Source organism: Dermacentor albipictus, chromosome 7 (assembly GCF_038994185.2).
Source record: "Dermacentor albipictus isolate Rhodes 1998 colony chromosome 7, USDA_Dalb.pri_finalv2, whole genome shotgun sequence".
NCBI classification, from domain to species: domain Eukaryota; kingdom Metazoa; phylum Arthropoda; class Arachnida; order Ixodida; family Ixodidae; genus Dermacentor; species Dermacentor albipictus.
Genome location: NC_091827.1, coordinates 49828812 through 49849400, shown reverse-complemented (window position 1 = coordinate 49849400; position 20589 = coordinate 49828812). Strand labels below are relative to the sequence as shown.

Sequence of the window (20589 nt, the reverse complement as noted above, 5' to 3'; positions counted from 1 at the left end):
GTTCCAAAGCACCTCCAGCGTGTTGCGGAGTCGCGAAATGTGGACGAAACTTGGAAAAAGAGCGCCGCTGGAGAAACAGGAAGGGAGGTGGGATCGTTACGTGGCACGTCAATCAGCGCTGTGCGCCTATACAAAGTGTTCCAACTGTCATATGCACCAAGATTTTGAAATATTCGAATGCCACATAGCTGGACAGAGCCAAGGTAACGTTGTTTGCCGCATCTGGAGATGCCGAGATCATAACAGCGAAGCTGTCTATGGCTAGGATCTGGAAAAAAATATCTCTCCGACATGCTGAAAAATAAATACATGGGCCGATTCCGGCGATTATGCAGAAAGGGTCCAAGATCAACGGCACATAACCTTGTTGGCTCAGGAACCTCAAGGGCACCGCTGAACTACCTTTTTCAAACGTAGGACCCAAAGATATCCCAGGCACAAGGGTAACAAGAGATGTTTTGGAAAGAAAATGTTTTCTACAAGTTTTCCAAAAGTGCTCTTTAAAAATTCTCGGTGCCAACTGAGCAAACGCGCTAATGCCGCTACTCTTACGTTCGTCGTTGTCTTCCACAGCTGGCTCCCTTATGCGAAAACTATCATCATCAGCAATGGCTCGAGCGTCGTCTTCCAGAGCTGGCTACGTTATGCAAAAACTATCATCATCAGCAATGGCTCAAGCGTTGTCGTCTTCCACAGCTGGCCATGTTCTGCAAAGAACTTACATCATCAGCAATGGCTTCAGCGTCATCGTGTTCCACAGTTTGCTCTGTTGCCGCTCATCATTACAGCGTTGAATTTTACTTCTCTTCTGCTATCCTATGAGGAGGCCACGTTTACGTGGGTACGAGTCATTGCTTGAAGGGGCATAAGCCATTGATTGACGTAACGGAGACATTTAATAACAGAAGTGCTACCGAACGTGTGGGCGTAAATATATAGCCACGATGAGCGCAGATTAGGACAATAAATATGTTCGTACCTTTGTTGAATATTCTGGGTAACGTATGTGTCGTGCGTTAAACGGGCTTCACTGGTAATCCACGTTCACAGTGTGAAATGACACTGAATATTTTTTTGCATTGCGCCTAATTGCATAATTAGCCTTAAATAATTTTTCAACTTCAGAAATATTTTAATGGATGAAAAGTGTCAATGAGAAAATAACATAAAAAAAAGTTCCGATACAGCTTTATGTTGCACAATCATCATCATCATCATCAGCCTAGTTACGCCCACTGCAGGGCAAAGGCCTTTCCCACACTGCTCCAACTACCCCGGTCATGTACTAATTGTGGCCATTTAGTCCCTGCAAACATCTTAATTTCAACCGCCCACCTAATTTTCTGCCGCCCCCTGCTACGCTTGCCTTCCCTTGGAATCCAGTCCGTAACCATTAGTGACCATCGGTTATCTTCCCTCCTCATTACATGTCCGTCCCATGCCCATTTCTTTTTCTTGATTTCAACTAAGATGTCGTTTACCCGCGTTGGTTGCCTCACCCAATCTGCTCTTTTCTTATCCCTTAACGTTACACCAATCATTCTTCTTTCCATAGCTCGTTGCGTCATCCACAATTTATGCAGAACCCTTTTCGTAAGCCTCCAGGTTTCTGCCCCATATGTGAGTACTGGTAACACACAGCTGTTATACACTTTCCTTTTGAGGGATAGTGGCAACCTGCGGTTCATGATTTGAGAATGCCTGCCAAACGCACCCCAGGCCTTTCTTATTCTTCTGGTTATTTCAGTCTCATGATCCGGATCCGTGGTCACTATCTGCCCTAAGTAGAAGTATTCCCTTACCACTTCCAGTGCTTCGCTACCTATCGTAAACTGCTGTTCTCTCCTGAGGCTGTTAAACATTACTTTAGTTTTCTGCAGATTAATTTTCAGACCCACCCTTCTGCTTTGCCTCTCCAGGTCAGTGAGCATGTATTGCAATTGGTCTCCTGAGTTACTAAGCAAGGCAATATCATCAGCGAATCGCAAGTTGCTAAGGTATTGTCCATCAACTTTTATTCCCGATTCTTCCCACTTTAGGCCTCTGAATACCTCGTGTAAACATGCTGTGAATAGCATTGGAGAGATCGTATCTCCCTGTCTGATGCCTTTCTTTATAGGGATATTGTTGTTTTCTTTGTTTTCTTTGTGGAGGACTACGGTGGCTGTGGAGCCGCTATAGATATCTTCCAGTATTTTTACATATGGCTCATCTACACCCTGATTCCGTAATGCCTCCATGACTGTTGAGGTTTCGACTGAATCGAACGCTTTCTCGCAATCAATGAAAGCTATATATAAGGGTTGGTTATATTCTGCACATTTCTCTATCACTTGATTGATAGTGTGAATATGGTCTATTGTTGAGTAGCCTTTACGGAATCGTGCCTGGTCCTTTGGTTGACAGAAGTCTAAGGTGTTCCTGATTCTATTAGCGATTACCTTAGTAAATACTTTGTAGGCAACGGACAGTAAGCTGATCGGTCTATAATTTTTCAAGTCTTTGGCGTCCCCTTTCTTATGGATTAGGATTATGTTAGGGTTCTTCCAAGATTCCGGTACGCCCGTGGTTATGAGGCATTGCGTATACAGGGTGGCCAGTTTCTTTAGAAAAATCTGACTACCATCCTTCAACAAATCTGCTGTTACCTGATCCTCCCCAGCTGCCTTCCCCCTTTGCATAGCTCCTAAGGCTTTATTTACTTCTTCTGGCGTTACCCGGGGGAATTGGAATTCCTCTAGGCTATTCTCTCTTCCACTATTGTCGTAGGTGCCACTGGTACAGTAAAAATCTCCATAGAACTCCTCAGCTACTTGAACTATCTCATCCATATTAGAAACGATATTGCCGGCTTTGTCTCTTAACGCACACACCTGATTTTTGCCTATTCCTAGTTTCTTCTTCACTGTTTTTAGGCTTCCTCCGTTCCTGAGAGCTTGTTCGATTATGCCCATATTATAGTTCCTGATGTCCGCTGTCTTACGCTTGTTGATTAACTTAGAAAGTTCTGCCCGTTCTATTCTAGCTGTAGGGTTAGAGGCTTTCATACATTGGCGTTTCATACTGGTTTCCTGCCTAACGGCGTTACCACCGACTTCTAGTGCGCACTCCTTAATGATGCCCATGAGATTGTCGTTCATTGCTTCAACACTAAGGTCCTCTTCCTGAGTTAAAGCCGAATACCTGTTCTGCAGCTTGATCCGGAATTCCTCTAATTTCCCTCTTACCGCTAACTCATTGATTGGCTTCTTGTGTACCAGTTTCTTCCGTTCGCTCCTCAAGTCTAGGCTAATTCGGGATCTTACCATCATATGGTCACTGCAGCGTACCTTGCTGAGCACGTCTACATCTTGTATGATGCCAGGGTTCGCGCAGAGTATGAAGTCGATTTCATTTCTAGTGCCACCTTTCGGGCTCCTCCACGTCCACTTTCGGCTAACCCGCTTGCGGAAAAAGGTGTTCATTATCCGCATATTATTCTGTTCTGGAAACTCTACTAATAACTCTCCTATGCTATTCCTAGAGCCTATGCTATATTCCCCCACTGACTTGTCTCCAGCCTGCTTCTTGCCTACCCTGGCATTGAAGTCGCCCATCAGTATAGTGTATTTTGTTTTGACTTTACCCATCGCCGATTCCACGTCTTCATAAAAGCTTTCGACTTCCTGGTCATCATGACTGCATGTAGGGGCATAGACTTGTACCACCTTCAATTTGTACTTCTTAGTAGGTTCACAACAAGACCTGCCACCATCTCGCTAATGCTATAGAATTCCTGTATGTTACCAGCTATTTCCTTATTAATCAGGAATCCGACTCCTAGTTCTCGTCTCTCCGCTAAGCCCCGGTAGCACAGTACATGCCCGCTTTTTAGCACTGTATATGCTTCTTTTGTCTTCCTAACCTCACTGAGCCCTATTCTATCCCATTTACTACCCTCTAATTCCTCCAAACACACTGCTAGACTCGCCTCACTAGATACCGTTCTAACGTTAAACGTTGCCAGGCTCAGATTCCAATGGCAGCCTGCACAATACGTGCTACAAAAAAGTGTTTTTGCGACCGTGAAAGAAGCCCGCGAATATACGCAAAGTGTTTCGAGCGGCCAGCCAAGCGGCAAATAAATTGTCGAGTAGAATTTAAAAAAGGGAGGTCGACATACCTGCTGAGAAGAAATGCAAAGAGGTTGCCCTGAGGTTTATTCCCTTAGCCAGCAACATTATGCAATATGGAGGCGAAGGGGAACAATCTAGGACACAATGACGAGAAAGGGAAGACGTTAAACGCTATTAATAGACTTGACATTCTTCACAATATGTCTCTATGCGCACCGGGTAGCCAGTGTAGTGTCCCTTAAGTGGCTGGCACGCACTGCTGTGAATGATGTTCACCTAATTTGCTGCTTAGAAGTGCGCTATCGTCAGTAGGCATAACCTACACAATGACATGGAGGTACAGAATAAAAAGAATGAAAGAGCGACATGATCAGGCGCCACATGGAAGCCTAAAAAGAAATGTCTCGCACTCGTCGCACGAGAACCTCCCAATTTTCGACAGTTTCTTCCATTCGAACAATTTAAGCACACCGCTCGCTCGATCTGTATAACACCATTGATATTAGTTTTTCACTTGGCGCTGACAGTCAGCAGCGATAATGCGTTTTGCCTGCTTCCCGCGATTCCTTGGCATTTGCCCTCAGTGGGTATGTGGCTATGGTTGAGGTCATCAGCATCGGTAGCGGCAACCGTGCCCGCGTTCCACGCGCCATACATTTCAGGCCCGGCGACCAACAGCCACCATGGGTAAGCGATCTGGCTTCAACTCGGAAGCTTCATCGTTCCTTTCCAGGCAATAGCATCGCGAACCTGTTGACGTTGATCTGTGGACCAAATGCCCGTGCAGAAAAAAAAAAAAGAAATTAGTTTCGAGCGAGGTTGAATTCTCCGCTGCAAATGCAACTGCCCTGGCGACTCAGTTCTTGCGTGGCGTTCTTCGGCCCCAGGAAAACTTAGAGCATGCAATTTCCGGTGAAGAGGCCATGTTCCGATGGGGGCGAAAATATGAAAAATTCTCATTACCAAGATTTCATCAAGCCATAAATAAACCCGGATTGTGAAAGTTAAGCGCGAACCTCAACACTTCAAGGCCTACCTAATGGCTAACGCTTGGCCTTCTGTCGTGAAGTTCCATGAAATATCATATTGATCTCTTTACCAAAACGCTAAAGCGTTAGGTGCCTTGTGGCACCTCACACTTTGGCACACGTTGTTCGCCCGAGTAAATCCCACCGTCGCACCAACCAGAAGGTTGCCTTGTCCAAAACGAAATGGATGACTTTAGTACGTGTACGCAGAACACTGTAGCTCAATAATGCGGCCACTTATGGATGCGTAAGTAGAACTGGAACTTCATATACTATCGTACGCCCATGTGTCTTCTCGGCATCATTTATTTCTGTTTTCGAAAAAAATTAATTTTACGACCTTTCTTGCGCCTTCAGTCTCATTCAAAGGGCACTGCAGTAATACAAATAAAGAGTTTTTAATTCTTAATAAACTTTTGTTAAAGTGAAAAATAACCACACCGTCCGTGAAATCTCAGTAACGTCAAGTATGCGTAGATGAATCACATTTCCAGCATACTTTTGGAAGGCACCTTAGGGCCACTTATACGCCTGACGTGAAACAACGGCAGAAACAGGGAAAGAAGTGAACCCGCTATTACGACATACGCGCACCGAGAGCAAACACTGAGATCTCCGCGTTCCAACTTATTTCGCTAAGTCACTTATCACCTGTTGCCCAAATTTGCCGCCTACTGGAGTCGAAACTGAAGTGTCTCAGGATTTATGTGACAAGTTTAAATGTCACACCATTTTCACCAGTGCTCTTGCCTATGATGCCCTCTCTTGCTACGTGCACGCATATAATCTGAAGAGCGTTGTGGAAAGACAGCGCAAACGCAGTTCAAGGACGCAGTGCACGGTGCAAGCACGAACGTTCGTCTTTTTACTTCCTTCAACTTTGCTTATGTTTGTGTTGTTCGTCCAACATGAACGCCTCACCGAGTGGACAAGTTTCCCTATTCTCTCGCATTTGCCGCTTCATTTAGGGCGATAACCTTATTATGCCCCATGAAGCGAAAAATCCGGCGTCCGGTGTCCGGCGTTACCATCGGATAGTACCAAAACCCACGTGACCAATTGATGACGGCACGTTCCCGGCGCAGCACCTTCTGCAGCTCTCTGGAAATACCATGATGAAGTAAAGTGAATTAAGGTGATTTAAAGCGCATTAAGGTGGAATTAAGTGGATTAACATGGAGTAAAGTATATTGAAGTGATTAAGGTTGGTACAAACTATGGAGCAAGATAGAATAAAGTGGGGTAAGATGGAATAAGGTGGAGTTTTAATTGATGACGGTAACTTAGCTGTCAAATTTTCTTTTCTAGGGGACGAGTCAGCGATGTCCGAGATGTCAGGGACGTCAGGGATGTCAGGGATGGGTAAGTCACCGATCGCTCTATAAGCAGCAAAGCTGGTGAACCATCCCACACTTTGCTGGTCGTAGCTGATGTTGCTGCTGCTGTCTTGTCCAGTAGAACACACAAAGGCCAGGACGAATGTATTTAATCGACTCAAGTGTATCCCCGTTTCTACTACGACTAGAAATAGGCCCGGGTGACCAGTTCTGTTCTTGATAGAATTACGCAATAAAACAACAAGTGATGCCTAGACTTTATAAAACTTGCTGTTGGACTAGCTTGTACATGTTTGTACATGTGTTTGTACAAAACACCAAGGAAAAGACAAGTGAAAGGAAAGGGGGGTCTCCTTAATTGCCAACCATGAAGCTTCCGACACCTAGACAACCTCAGTGCAAAGCAAAAAGACATCTATCTCAAGTGCATCGTTTCATTAGTAAAGCGAAACTTTCTGTGCATTCTTTCACGGTCTTCCGCGTGTCTGCTCGCACGGCTTGTTGGCTAGTAAATCCAGCCGGTCTTTGATGTATTGCGAAGGATACTGGGCTGGTCCCCGGTATCACGTAAAAAGAAAAGTGGGTCTATCCCGGACGCAGGTGTATTCCTCGGTAGCGACGATCACGTGGGTCACATGATGTGGCTTTGACGTCTTGCTCATTTGCCGGATAGGCACGTGGTCATACAAAACACGTTGCAGAAACCCAATAGTTAGTATAGTTAGAGCGCAGCCCTTAGGCGCCAGTTCCTGCAGCAAGCGTCGGCGTTGTCTTACGGCGTAACCGAACGAACGAGCACAGCCAAAGGCGAGAGCGGGTGGGGAAAAAATCTCGACGTGACGAAATTATTTTAATCCAACGGTATGCATTTTCTGCGATAATGTCATTTCCATTTTCTTCATATCAATTTCCGGCCTTTTTTTTTCTTCCTTTTGTTTCAGAATCGTCGACCACGGACGGTAAGTCGGCGATCTTCCTCTATAAATGCATATATATAGGTATCCGTTAAACAAAGCTAAGTATACGCAAGATACCTATCGTACACTTCCCCCCTCACACGTGTCAGCACACAATTACTAAGATATGCTCACAAAGCTGCTTTTGCCCCTTCCATGCGTGTCTTTCATTTTCCATATAGCTGAATCCTATCGCGAAAATGCTGCCGCTATTAGAAATCGAAATTAGTTCACAGCGGATTCTTAGGTTAGAAAAAACTAATACTGCGTCCCCGCAACATGAAAGAAACCGCTGACCTGCTATATACCGATAGCCATAAAATGCTGCGTTGTGCAGCGATTGAAATCAAACGATATATTAGGGACAATGAATAGTGTATATATACCCGCCATACAATGCTAATCAGTCAAAATGACAGGTGGACCAGCGTGACCATGTTTATGAAATAACCAGCTCCAGGATACGGACTTTAGATTTACAATGTGTGTTACCCTGGCTGCACTGCACTGTTTATGCATTCTGTGATGGTGTCCACTTTGTATGCTGCATCTGTATTAAACAAGTTCATTTCTTCTTCATAATGCCTGAATGTATTTAGAATTGTTCGAATTTGTGAAATCCACTCCATGCTGCTCTCTGTAGGCCCCCAGGTCCCGTCAAACTGTCTGCGACAGCTTTTTGCCTGGGGGCCCCCAACTAGTGTGTTGGAAATAAAGTGGATTATGGATTCTGGACAATACGATGACCACATAGTCGACGCTCTTCTTGCGAAGTTAGACTGCAGTAAAAGCTTTCGTAATACTTCGGGTAAACAGTTAAGACATTTGCTTGCTGAAGCAACCGTATGGCATAATTGCTGTCTTTGTCATTTGCTGGTACATGCTGGTGTGCAAGTCCTTTATCCATGCTTTGTTATGAGCTATATTATGTTATATTGTTTGCTATGTAAGCGGATAGGCAGAGAAACAAACACAAGGTTTCAAGAATATCCCTTTCGCATCTATTTCACCCCTCTATTAACTAGGTGGATGCTATCATATCGACGCTTTTATTGTTGAACTCATTTTTCTCGTTCATTGCGTTTCATAGTGCAGATTAATGGATTAAAGTAATCTTTCCCGAGCTTAGAAAAAGAAGGTTCCAGGAAGTATACATTTCCTGCTGTTCCCTGCTATTGAAAAAAAAGAGAATCTCATACACCTGGGTTAAGCATTGCAACGAAAGTAATTCATCATCATCTTCATAACCATTGTTATTATCATCATATTTATTTCAATGTCAAGACACCTTTACAAAGTCTTGCATAACGGGCGGAGGGGGGATGGGGGTGAGCAATAGCAAAAAAGGAGATGTAACAACAAAAACGCAATACCTGAGAGAACAGCAGTCACCCTCTAGGGAGGAAAATACGAAACGACTACAACAAAGAACTAAATTTGTGTCGTCATAGCTGCGGACAGTGATAACAGTATTGTCGATTCATGCATTCTCGTAGAAGCAATAGTGAGAAGGCGGCAGTAAAAGCTGTGTTAAACCTATAGTTTAGTGTTAGTGATTCACAGTTTATCGAGTAAGGAATGCCGGCAGAGCCAGCGTTTCCGCGAGCCTTTGTCAGGGCACAAACTGACGACGACACGTGACCTTGGAGAAACGCTGACTCCGGTGACATCACATGCTAGTCCACATACGATGCCTCAGTATCCATCTCACCGTGAACGTCTGTCTTGTTTTCAGTATACCGTTAGTGCATGCTAAGTACATGCAAAAAAGGCCTTGCCGTGTTAATGCACTCGGGTGTCGTTTATTCCTACATTCTGCATTTAGATTATGTGCGTGTAAATGCAAATGCAAAACAACTTTCGCTCATATGTGGGTATGTGTTTAGTGCCGGCCTCAAATTACGGTTCTTCGTCGAAACGTGTGAGACAGTGCGTAAGAGTATGTAGCACAATTTGGAGAATGTGCAACAAGCGTTCAACTCTCGAGACTGTGTGTTCAGTAGCCCTTGTAAAGTGAGGTTTCTGAATCTCGACACTGTAATCTATAAGCTCTTAAAAGAATTAGAAAAACCTTTGCAAGTTTTATGTCTAATGACATCGCATAGACACGGTGTTTTTAATACGGCGTCTTACGGGGATACATATCAAACAATTTTTTGTCGCCACCTTTAAAGATATGAAAACCGGATTTTATATTGTGTATGACCGTATCTGATGTCAAATTTACTGTGTTTTTGCCGTTGTGAACCGGTTATTGTGCGCCCCGTTCGTTAAAATTGCGGTGCTCTAAGCAAAAGAAACGCATTACAAATAACAGGAAAGAGTAACCAACCCAAATAATTGGCTTTTCTATTTCCTGCTTAAAGTTTCCCTTTACCAATTAATTGCAGCTTGTGTAACGCTGGCCCAAATAGGGACGCGAGTTACGCTGAAATGGATGGGGAAACCGCGAGAGTCAAATAATTCTCTATAATCTTTTATTGCCAGGCACGACCCAGTAAGTATGGTCATTTTTCTGCATGCATGACTTCGCTTTTACATGAAATGCGAGAAAAGAATTATTTGAGCACAGGACGTAGCTAAAAATGGAATGTCCCTGACACGCCACTTTTTCGCTGGAGTAACTAATAAATAAATCAACTGGCATAAGCGTGGGTACTCCTCACCATCACACCATATAAACTTCCCCACCCTACCCTCCTGCCCATCACCGCTCACTTAGTTTACCTACTCGCGATAGGCACTCTTTTACTGGTCACCTGTTCTGCAAGTTACTCACTAGCAAATTTCTTGCCTCATGCCAACGGTTTATTTTTATCCCAAAGGATAATAATATCAGCTGCTTTTAAGCTAAGGCACGAAGGAATTGCACTTGTTTGTATGTTTTTCTTTTCCACTTTCACTAACTTAAAGTGCTGTATAATAGTATCATATAGTCTAATTATAGTATAATAGTACAGAGAGGAACAGGCATTTGGAACACAATATGTGGTACTTGAATACGGGGCCTACACAAATGAATTCTCCCAGCACTGCCTAAATATATGAAGTGATGGGCATGCCTGCTATGAAGAATACCCAATAATCAATCATGTATTCCACAACTTCCTGATTATGCCTTTTCAACGACAGTGCTTTATTGCCTACAATGTATTCGCAAATGTGAAGCCGAGCAGTTTTGATCGCACTCTACTCACAATAAGGAATCGCTTACGACGAAAGCATTACGATGACTACTGATGCTTTTCCATTAAAGATCCTCGATAAAAACATGCTTCAACCACGGATGTCTCTGAGCAACAGAAGCTAACCTCGAAGGCCATGTTTCTGCTAGCTGCATGCGCCGGAAGCAGTCGCGGAGCCGGAAATACGTCATGCACAGCACGCTTTGGACACCATGTGCACCTGTTGCGTATGTTGACGCACGGTGCTCTAGACTCGAGCTCAGGGCCATCTATTATTTCTTGTACTGAAATTCACGGGAAACGCAGGAACATTGCTTTTACGAGACAACGACTTGCCTGATTTTCATAAAATTGAGAGCGATTTGTGTTTTATTGACTCTAGGAAGAATACAATTTTGAGCACGGAATTTACGTAGTACAAGTTATTAAGATTGGTAGTCTTAAAAAGAATTAAAACACTATCTGTAACTCATCTGTAAGAGTCTTTCATTTTTTTCTGTGATCAGAAATTTTTCAAAACGAAGTAACGGTCTGAATAACATTTTACTTCTTGCAGTCACTCTATTTCAACTCAATTTTTTTTAATGCACCAAACCTCATCAAAATTAGCGCAGTTGTTGCAGAGAAAAACGATTTCTCCGTTCCCGTGTTCATAGATAGGCGCTCCCAAGCTATAGTTGTTGCTCAGTCCAAAATCCAGTTTTATCATTCAAATGCACGCGAAACGCGAAAATGCTCCTGTTATATACAGAAAACCACCGAACCAATTTCAATGTTCATTTGCTTGAAGAAAGGAAAAAAAAAAGCTCCTTCCTAACTACTGTATAAGAGCAAATTTGTATCCAGTACCTATTATTTTTAAGAAATTACCAGAAATCGCTAAGCATAAAAAATTCGACCACCAAATTTAGAAATTATAACACCGTAACAGAATGCCACATCGCAGCTGCGTAAATTGCATCAGTTAGAACATCTGTGGTGGAAAAATGTGTTATGAGTTTACAGCTTACACAAAATTGCCACAGCCTTCAGGAGAGTTTTGGATATAGTCCCAATTAGGTAACAGTGGTATATATTAGACTGGCGTATAGTATATTGCGATTTCGTCTACTTTAAGTGTCTCAATAGGGACGATTTGCGCCATTGTGATTCCAACTTTCTCGCCTAATTAGAGTTAAGCTACATGCTACGGTTCTGTTGAATTTCGCCGTTCCCAACATTTTTGGTTGAGAAAGTGATGGTCTAAACTAAAGGTCTTGCACCTACAGTAGGTGTCGCATTTTTTCTTCTTTTTTTCGCAAGAAACCTAATAAATTTTTTTGCAGTTCAAGCCAAGAACAACGGCTTATTCGTTACCATGTATTAAGATGGCCGCTCCCAAGCTAGTGTAAATATAACTTTTTTTTTTACTGGGGGAACCCCGTATATATATATATATATATATATATATATATATATATATATATATATATATATATATAGAATGTAGAATGTAGAATGCAATAATGCAATAATGTAGAATGCAATGAATGTAGAATGCAATATATATATATATATATATATATATATATATATATTGCATTCTACAAAAAGCGAGGGAGTCAATTGATAGGTTTGAGAATTTTATCCGGGAAAGCCTCCATATGAGAAAATACTCCTCAGCTACAAAGTTACACAGACACAGCATGGCTGAGGTTATCGTGGGAAAATAAAAAAAAATAAGGTTTCTTGCGTCGCGAGTTGGTTGCACACTAGTGAATACATATTATAACGACGGGGAAACAAAGACTTAACAAGAAAGGCATAGAGTGAGCATTCAACTATTGATTCAAAGATCTACGTTGAGAAAACAGAAGTAAAGATGCCCATGAATGTTGCAGTCTCGTCATAATGTCGCAACAATCTGTTAAACACTTGGAAGTCAGTTCCAAAATTGTTATCATAACTGGCACTGATGAAGAATTTCATCACTTGCGAGTTTTCAAAAAAGAAACATTAATCTGTCTGCATAAATTCAGTATTTCTCTTGGTGCCCATTCAAGCAAGCGACATCATTTCAACCCTTACGATACATAAGTGCTCCGGAAATTGTGAATTGGTATACATTGTGAATTGGAACGTCGAGAAGAATGCACAGGTCCATTAAGAACAACGTGAACCGTAAAAAAAACACGAAGAGAATACGTCCGCGCGTGAGAATTAAAGCAGAGATGACCAAAAGCATTGACGCCATTTTAGGCCCAGTGCATGCTTTCGAGATTAGCTTCAGCTTATCACGAAGCGATGTTCTTGACTGACATCCAAGTGCGATGTTTCGTAACACATACGGATGTTACACATCCTGTTGTTATTTCGTGGACCGGCTGGGAAAAGTTTATCGAGCCGCCTTTTCGACTCTGCGTCGAAGCAGAGCCACCTTAATTGCTGACTCCGCGTCCGACCAGAAGCTTGTCGTACGGAAGCGATCTTTGTCATTCGCTGACCGGCTTCACTAGCGATATGTTCGGCAGCAGGTTAGGCTGGAGAGTACTGATTCTAAGCGATAGAAGCGTAACACTTAGCTCATTCACATCACCGACTTGGAGAGGTCGCGCGACCATTTGCGACTGGCGGCCAAAAAGCGATCTTATAGGCGGCGGTCGACGCTCTTGCCGGCAAATGCGATAGTCCATTCGCCATCCGATCACAGTTGCATCGCCTCGTGGAATATGTATCAGCGCATACAAGGGTCCTGTTCTTGCGCATGCGATTGGCTCGGTAGTTTTGTGACTGCGGTCGCGCGACGGAAGAATCGAGCAGCGAGTGACTGGCCCAGAATGAGCGTGTTTCATTTGGAACAAATTGCGACTGGTCGCTCTGCGACCAACTTGGTTGCCCGACCGCTTTCAGTCGCCGGTGTGAATGAGCCTTCAGAGTATTTTCTGAATGCAGATCAAGCTTTTGGCAATGTTGAGTAGAGATTGGGGACATCGTTTTTAACCGTTTCCACCCGAAAGTCCAATGAAACGAAGTAATCTCAGAAGTGACGTTGTTCTTTGGTTTCTATTTGCGCTCACCATCTTTTTCCCTCTCTTTCTCTCTTTCTTAGGGGTGGTGGTCAAGAGAGCGGTTCCAAGAAGGGGATGATTTTAATTGCAATTTGTCTATTGTTGCTGCTTGGCGCACTTGTGTACTTCGTCGTGTTCGCTGGCTCTTCCGGTGAGTTTGCCAGACTCTTTCTTTTTTGCTTTATATTTTGTTCAAGTTTTATAAAACTAGAGAACAACTGCCGTATTCATCATTGCTTTCCCTGGCCTCGTCATACCGTTTTTGAAATTTGTCAATAAGACAGCATAGGGAGTTAATAAGCGTAGTTACCTCCGCAACTTGCACCGAACTTATAGTAACTATTCTTTAAGCATACCGCAGGCATAATTTGGTAGCACCTACTCTCTCTGCCAGCCTATGCCAGCTTCGTGAGCGCTACCTTAGGTGCGGCTGCTGCCACGTGGGCCGCGAGGTTTATCGAACCCGCGCAACTCTGGCTAGCGGTCCTGAAGCACTAAAAATGCCAGTGACGTGGCGAAATTTCCTTACAGTCTGGAGTGCTCTCCATACTTATCTGTTTCTCGTGCCAGGGACTCGCTACTGTGCATATCGTGATTCTCCTCCTGTGTGCATTTCTTTTGCAAGTCATTGGGCTACTTGATAAATTTTGGTGTAAACGAAGATGCTCGTGAACGCCTTGTTTTAAATAAAAGAACGTAAAAGCAATATGATCGCGTGCGTACAACCTGGCTCGAGAGTACAAAGCCAAGTGGTTTGCAGCCATAGCCGGCTCTAAGCTTTAGCTCACCTACAGAGCGGCTGGATTTACAAAAAGGCTTTACAAGGTCAGTGGTCCCCATAGCTTCCAAAGCGCTGAATGTTGTGGCCGCAGATCCATTTTACCGCACGCGCCATATTCCGCATCCGCTGCACTCCAGTGAGGCGGTGCTAATGCCCAAGAAAATATGGCCGCCAGCGTAAGTGGCAAATTGCCCCACGCGTATTACGAAAAGTGCGGCTTCGGCTCCCACCTGTGGCAAGTTTACCCGTCGTCTGTCATTTCCATTTCCCTTGTTACACTTACATTTAGATTATACCTACAATTTATTACCCTTGGGATTTACCTGAATATACTAGGTTTTTCTTTGCCTTTCCCATAGTTACAAGCGTAACTAACGAAAAATAGAACTCATCAGATCGCTTTATTATTTCTGGCCATGTAATGGCGGTTGGGTTAGTCTAGGCTTCGCCACCCGTACGTCTATTGCGCAATTAGCTCACTGGCGTGCCTTTAGGGACTGCTTCCTCAATACAGCCCTTTTCACGCTTGTCTTGCTCGACAAGCGTTTCGCTTCACTCCTTGCCGACGCGACGTTCCCGCGTGCACACTGTCGTCTGTTCCTGGCATTCAGGCAGACGCCAACTCGGCGTGGAAAGAAAAAAGGAAATGGCGCTTAACACTAAAATGTTTCGTCGGTTTTAAGGCGGTGGAACACTCTCAGTTATTCCGCTTCCTCTCCGAAGCAGGGGCCTCACGAGACAGGAGCAGATTGGCTCCTGTCTCGTGATTGGCAGACCCTCAGATTGGCTGCTCCTGGACGCCAATGACTTCATCACGTGACTCTTGAGCGTGCGGCAAGACATAGCTGGTTGAACACTTACTCTGCGCTCTGATCCTCCTACTCCTACCCAGGCAATAAGGCCCAGGTGCCTGGGCCTTATTGCGCTCTCGGCGTGGCAATTTCTGTTTGCCGGCCGGCCATAACGCTCCACCCACATGGGGCTGGTGTGTAAGCTATATATGCATCACCTGCCTGCCGCTCTCGCCTATGAGTCTTGCAAATGCGGAGACTTAGCATCTCTTGTCTCCTCTTTGTGTCATTCCCCAAGGCGCTGATTGGTCCTCCCTAAAGGGTTTTAGAAAAGAGCACCTCATCCTCACCACAATCACTGTCACCCTCTCCCAGGCGCCAGCGTGCTGGTGTTTAGTACAGCGATTCAGATTGTATCTGACGATGTTTTACCTCAAGTAAACGAAATTTCGATCAATTGTCCATACACCAATACATTGACCCTGCATTGAAAAAAAACTGCTTGGTTAACCTACTTTATTTTTCCTAATTGAAGGCGTTCACTTAAAACTTCTAGCGCCTACTCTCGAGCGCAAACGCGTTTCATTGGTTCCTCACCCGATAAAAAGCCGCTTTTAGCGAGGAGGAGTGAAGCCAGCTTTAAGTTTACAGTCGTCTGCGATATCGAGATTTCGCGGTGAGCTATCAAAAGGTTACGTAACATTAGGTAGTCAAGTAGGGAAGTTGTCTAAAAGAAGACAAGTTTCAAAATATGGGCATCAGGTTTGCATCCTTATAGTACCTCTTAGCAGCCACGTAGCCAAGATCTTTTCGTTTGAGGAGGCTTAAGCTTCCCGTGGGCGAAACTGTTTTTCTCAATATATATACAATTTTATGCAAAAACGTAGTCAACACTTAACACACAGAACACGAACCATCTGATTTCCATTCAAACTAGTTCGCATGTATCTAATGCCCAAGTAATTCAAACTATTTTTGGCCAGGCCATAATGTTGCGCATGCATCATAATGCAGCGCTATATTCGCTATAGTAATTAACAAGCGCTTCACGCTTCCCAATTGTTTTTTTGATACACGATCCCATATATTAGGGCATAAACAGCGTCAAGCCTATTATTAAGTATTGGCAAACAAGCCTAGGAATCAGCATGAAACATTAATTACAGCACTATGTGCGGATGTGGTCCCTCTTCCGGCTAAGGCGTTCCTTCGTCTTTCACGCACTAAGCGAACACGAAGTATACAACGGGTTAGTGAAATGTGCCGTCACAGTACGCAACAACGGCCTTATATGAGGGTATATGTTGTCACGTCACTGAGAAAGGATTATCCAGATCATTGTAGTACGACAGGCCGTCTCACGCCCACATGCGTTTGACATAGTGTAATGACGCTGCATTGAGTACAGTCCTTTTTAAAAAGGTGTTACAAATTCGTTGTTTTCTCTTGCGTTGGAATATTTGCTTCACACTGCGGTCATCATGCGCCGCAGCATATCTCGTTAAACACGGAGATAACTTCATCGACGCTGGCTCGGCAAATGGTGGACGGTCGTGAGATCCAGCCGATTAGGGAGGGGATGAAAGGCACATACCAGAGGTCAGAGATTTTGGCAATTTTCTCAAGAGCCTCTCAGCAAGATCTTCTTCCTCCTATATTTGTAGGTATTTAGCAAAGGAATCTTTTCTTATGCACACGAAGTGTCCTTTGAAAATATTGGGAACTGTTGCGAACGTAAGTTTCTATATCTGAAGCTAAAATCCGATAAAATCAGTTGCACCTAGAATAAGTTTCAAAACTACAAATCTCAATTGTAAAAGAAAAAAAAAGCAAGGAAAGCGAAGCAGTACATGTTTCTAGCTCTTCTGAAGAGGGAGTTTTGTAAAATTTTCATGAATCCAACCTTACTGCCATAGAATGGCGGGGGGGGGGGGGGGGTTATTTGGGAACCATGTTATAAGCACACTAAAGGCTTGTTTTGGCCTGGAACTTGGAGCATCTATTCCTCATTAAATATATTTTTTAAAAAAACGTTCTTATTGCCTACCAAACTCGCCCTTCAGCCGTTATGCAAGGCAAATATCTCTGCTTTTATGAGTGTCGACCACTGTCAATGATATGAGGAGCACGTGAACTTGCAGGAGGAGGTGTCTGTCACACTCAACTAGAACATGCGTCGCGTAGAGCGGGAGCTCTTCGCATGGACTGTCATTCCGACTTATCACTTCCCGAAATTCCACTCCCCTTTCAGTATTAAGGACACGTGCCGGTCTCACGTCCTCGACGTAACATCTCAAAGCCGGCGGCGCAGATTTAAAGTTGCACTTGGGCGACGTGCATTGGACAACAAAATCCGGTGGTTCGCTAAGCAGCGCTCGAGAGAGGTTCGCAGATCGTCGATATAGGAAACGGCTCACCTGCAGTGCTCCTCCTCAGAAATGGAGTAATATTTGGCCCGATATTCGGGTGTGCCCACCATGCACCCGTGGCACTTTGGAGCTCACTCCGGACGGAGTCGCTCTGCGCGAGTCCAAGAAGAAATTCCCCCTTCTTCTATCGAGGCCAAAAAGAAAGTTCGAAACACACTCTCTTGTCCAAGTCGGAGCTATGACTGTAGCCGATAATGTTTATCCCTGTCCAGAACAATATGATGGGGAAGTTTAGCTTCTTTAATCGCGAGCAGGTGCGTATATCTATTTTGGGAGAGGATGGGCACATCAGTGCGTGCACTTCCACATTTCTTTCTCTCGCGAAAATGAGCGAGTGGTTAAATTTCCGTTAAGACCCCCCCCCCCCCCCCCCCTATTAACGTACCTGCCTTTGAGGCTTCATTAAAACTTCTTTCTGGGCGAGTTGGTGCATACTTGACATAAAAACTGTTTTACAGCTAGTTGCATACTTGACATACTTGACATAAAAACTGTTTTTCAAGTTAGTTGACAGTCAGTGCTTGTGTGCTGTCCTTTACTTTGTGGTTGCATGTGTTTGCGCTGTAAAACAGTTTTTATGTCATGCCTTTGAGGCTTACTCTTCAGTGGAGTTCTGCGATTTTTTTTTCTAATAAATGCTACGCGTAACAGTGAGTGATTTAAAAGTATTGTCAGAATCGACTTTTGCGACAGCATTCTCACATACACTCCAACGGTATCTCTACCAGGCGAGCCCGAAGGAGCCAGTGCTGGAGGCGGTGGTGGGGACGAAGATAAAAGTGCCTCTTACTCAACTTCGGGTGGTGGCACACGGCCTTCATCGAGTTCTAAAACGACTCCTGCAGGCGGAGGGACTAAAGTAACAAAAGGTTTGATTTTGTTATCGAATGAATTACTTAACGTTTTATTCAGATGAAATACAACAATACTGAGCGATTCTTCTGTGCCCCTAGGGCGAGTTCTAAACATTTAAAAAAAATCAAGTTCAGCTCCAACTGACAAGCTATTTCAGGGGTGCTTGAAGAAACTTGCGTTAACAAATGAATTATGGGGTTCTATATGGTTGTAGCTTCTCACATGAATAGTACACCTGTAGAGCAATATAATGATATATCACATATGTTCTTAAGCAAACAAATATACGTTTTTGATCAGGAACACGAAGTTCCTTGCAAAAGATTATAACGTACTTATTTTTCAGGCGATCATCTAAACCTTGAATTTGCAACGCTAATGAAGCCAGCGCAAATATTGGGAGAAGTTGCTGCTATTATCCTGTGTTTACACCACGTTATTAAAGCGCCACACTGACTGAGATGCACAAATTTATACTTCAGTGCGCATGCTGCAAATGTAGGTTAAACGTCGTCAGCAGACAGTGGCTTCGTTAAGTGTTGACCAATGCGAAAAGATATAAAATGCAGATGGGTGACTTTACACGTACTTTGAGGACCAATAACGGCACGAGGACCTATAACGAGGACTAACGCTGCCAGTAATGGCACCAGTTTTAGCATCCTCCATCTAGTGAATCGCCCCTTAGGCAGAGCACAACTATGTGCACAGCCTCGAAGGTATTCGTCACTTTCGCCTGTTGCAATGGTAGTGCAACGATTAGCGTGCTTAGCTACGGAGTGGCAGCCTCGCATGCATACGCATGCTACAATTGAAGTGACGAGAAATGGTTACAGTGATGTTTCACTTCGTGAACCCGGGTGACGCGCAAGCGTAGGAGTGCACAGCGCACACGACGGTATCGGCCCTAGGTGGGCCTAGAAGCCTACACTGTCCGCATCGCAGATCGCATTCAAGACAGGGCTCACGCGACCGCGCCATGAGCAGAAGGCGCAGGAGTAGAAGGCCCACCCATCTAAATTATCTAGCATGGTGTCAGCGCGCAGAGGCACACATGAACACTTTACAACCGATGACAGCGGACACTTTCTATCGAAATGGTAGCGTGAGGAATTGCGGCAGCAGCAGCGAGCGAAGTGACCCAGTGCGGTCTATCGCTTCCACGCAAGCCGAGTGCTAAGAACAGAGCACACGCAATGCTACGAGCCATAGGCCAACCTATAAAGCCCACGAGACTGCGCGTCACCGCACTGTGGGCGAGTATGGTGGTACCGCTAGTAGGGCAGTATCGTTCAGTACCGCATGCTGACACGGTGGTAAGGGGAGTGTTCTAATATTCTTCTCTCGTGACAGCTAGCGCTTTGAAACACTGTCGTTGAGACGCTGCGCCTCTGGTCACAGCAGCTGTGATTGGATGGGGTGGCAGGCCCTGCACGGGGTTCCGAACGCGTTGCTTGAGGATGTGACGCTCGAAGTACCGGTTGGGTCCCGCGTACGTTTTATTTTCTTATAGCGCAAGCTTGACACGGACAACAGAAGGCGCATCTAACACACACAGCCGTGTCACAGCCTGTTGTCCGTGTCAAGCTTGCGCTATAACAAAATAAGACACGCCGTACCAACAAGCCCCTATTGCTATCCTCATCCCGCGTACGGGTGAGGCGCGGTGGTAAGGGGTAGCACCCCATAACAGAGTGCCGCAAATAACCAGCTCCCGCTGCATGTTCAACGTATTCTGAATAGTAAGCAGGATCGGTCCTTCATAATTTTTTTCGTTATTCCTTAATAACGAACATTTCAGTGGCGCAGTTTCAGGCGTATGCGTCTCAGACATTTTGTATAATGCGTTGGTTTAAAGGGTATGAAGGACGCTTAACGATGTTTATCTCCGAATTTCTGCGTTGTCATTGCCCACAGGGCTAATTAAACTAGCAGACAAAATTGCAGACATACCGGAGCCAGCATGGAGGCCCAGGGGTCTTGCGCCAATTTCACGAGCTGGGCGATATCGCTTGCGTGTAAACGTGTTCGAAGAGCGGGGACAACAAGCAATAAACTTTATTTG

The 20589-nt window shown here is 44.4% G+C and overlaps 1 protein-coding gene and 1 long non-coding RNA gene across 3 annotated transcripts in view; both read left to right on the top strand.

Annotated features, from left to right (window-relative positions):
* Nucleotides 1-4705: 4705 nt before the first annotated feature.
* Nucleotides 4706-7442, top strand: LOC135910141 (uncharacterized). Its single transcript, XR_010566922.1, has 3 exons — nucleotides 4706-4802; nucleotides 6452-6505; nucleotides 7422-7442. It is a non-coding gene; the product is annotated as an uncharacterized lncRNA (long non-coding RNA).
* Nucleotides 7443-13709: 6267 nt separating this feature from the next.
* LOC135910113 (uncharacterized) overlaps nucleotides 13710-20589 on the top strand; it is a 59687-nt gene continuing 52807 nt past the window's right edge. For both annotated transcript variants that reach the window (XM_065442150.2, XM_065442151.2), the window contains exons 1-2: nucleotides 13710-13819; nucleotides 18398-18538. In XM_065442150.2, coding sequence (XP_065298222.2) covers nucleotides 13744-13819; nucleotides 18398-18538 — 217 coding nt within the window. In that variant the 5' untranslated portion in view covers nucleotides 13710-13743. The remainder of the gene's footprint in view (nucleotides 13820-18397; nucleotides 18539-20589) is intronic.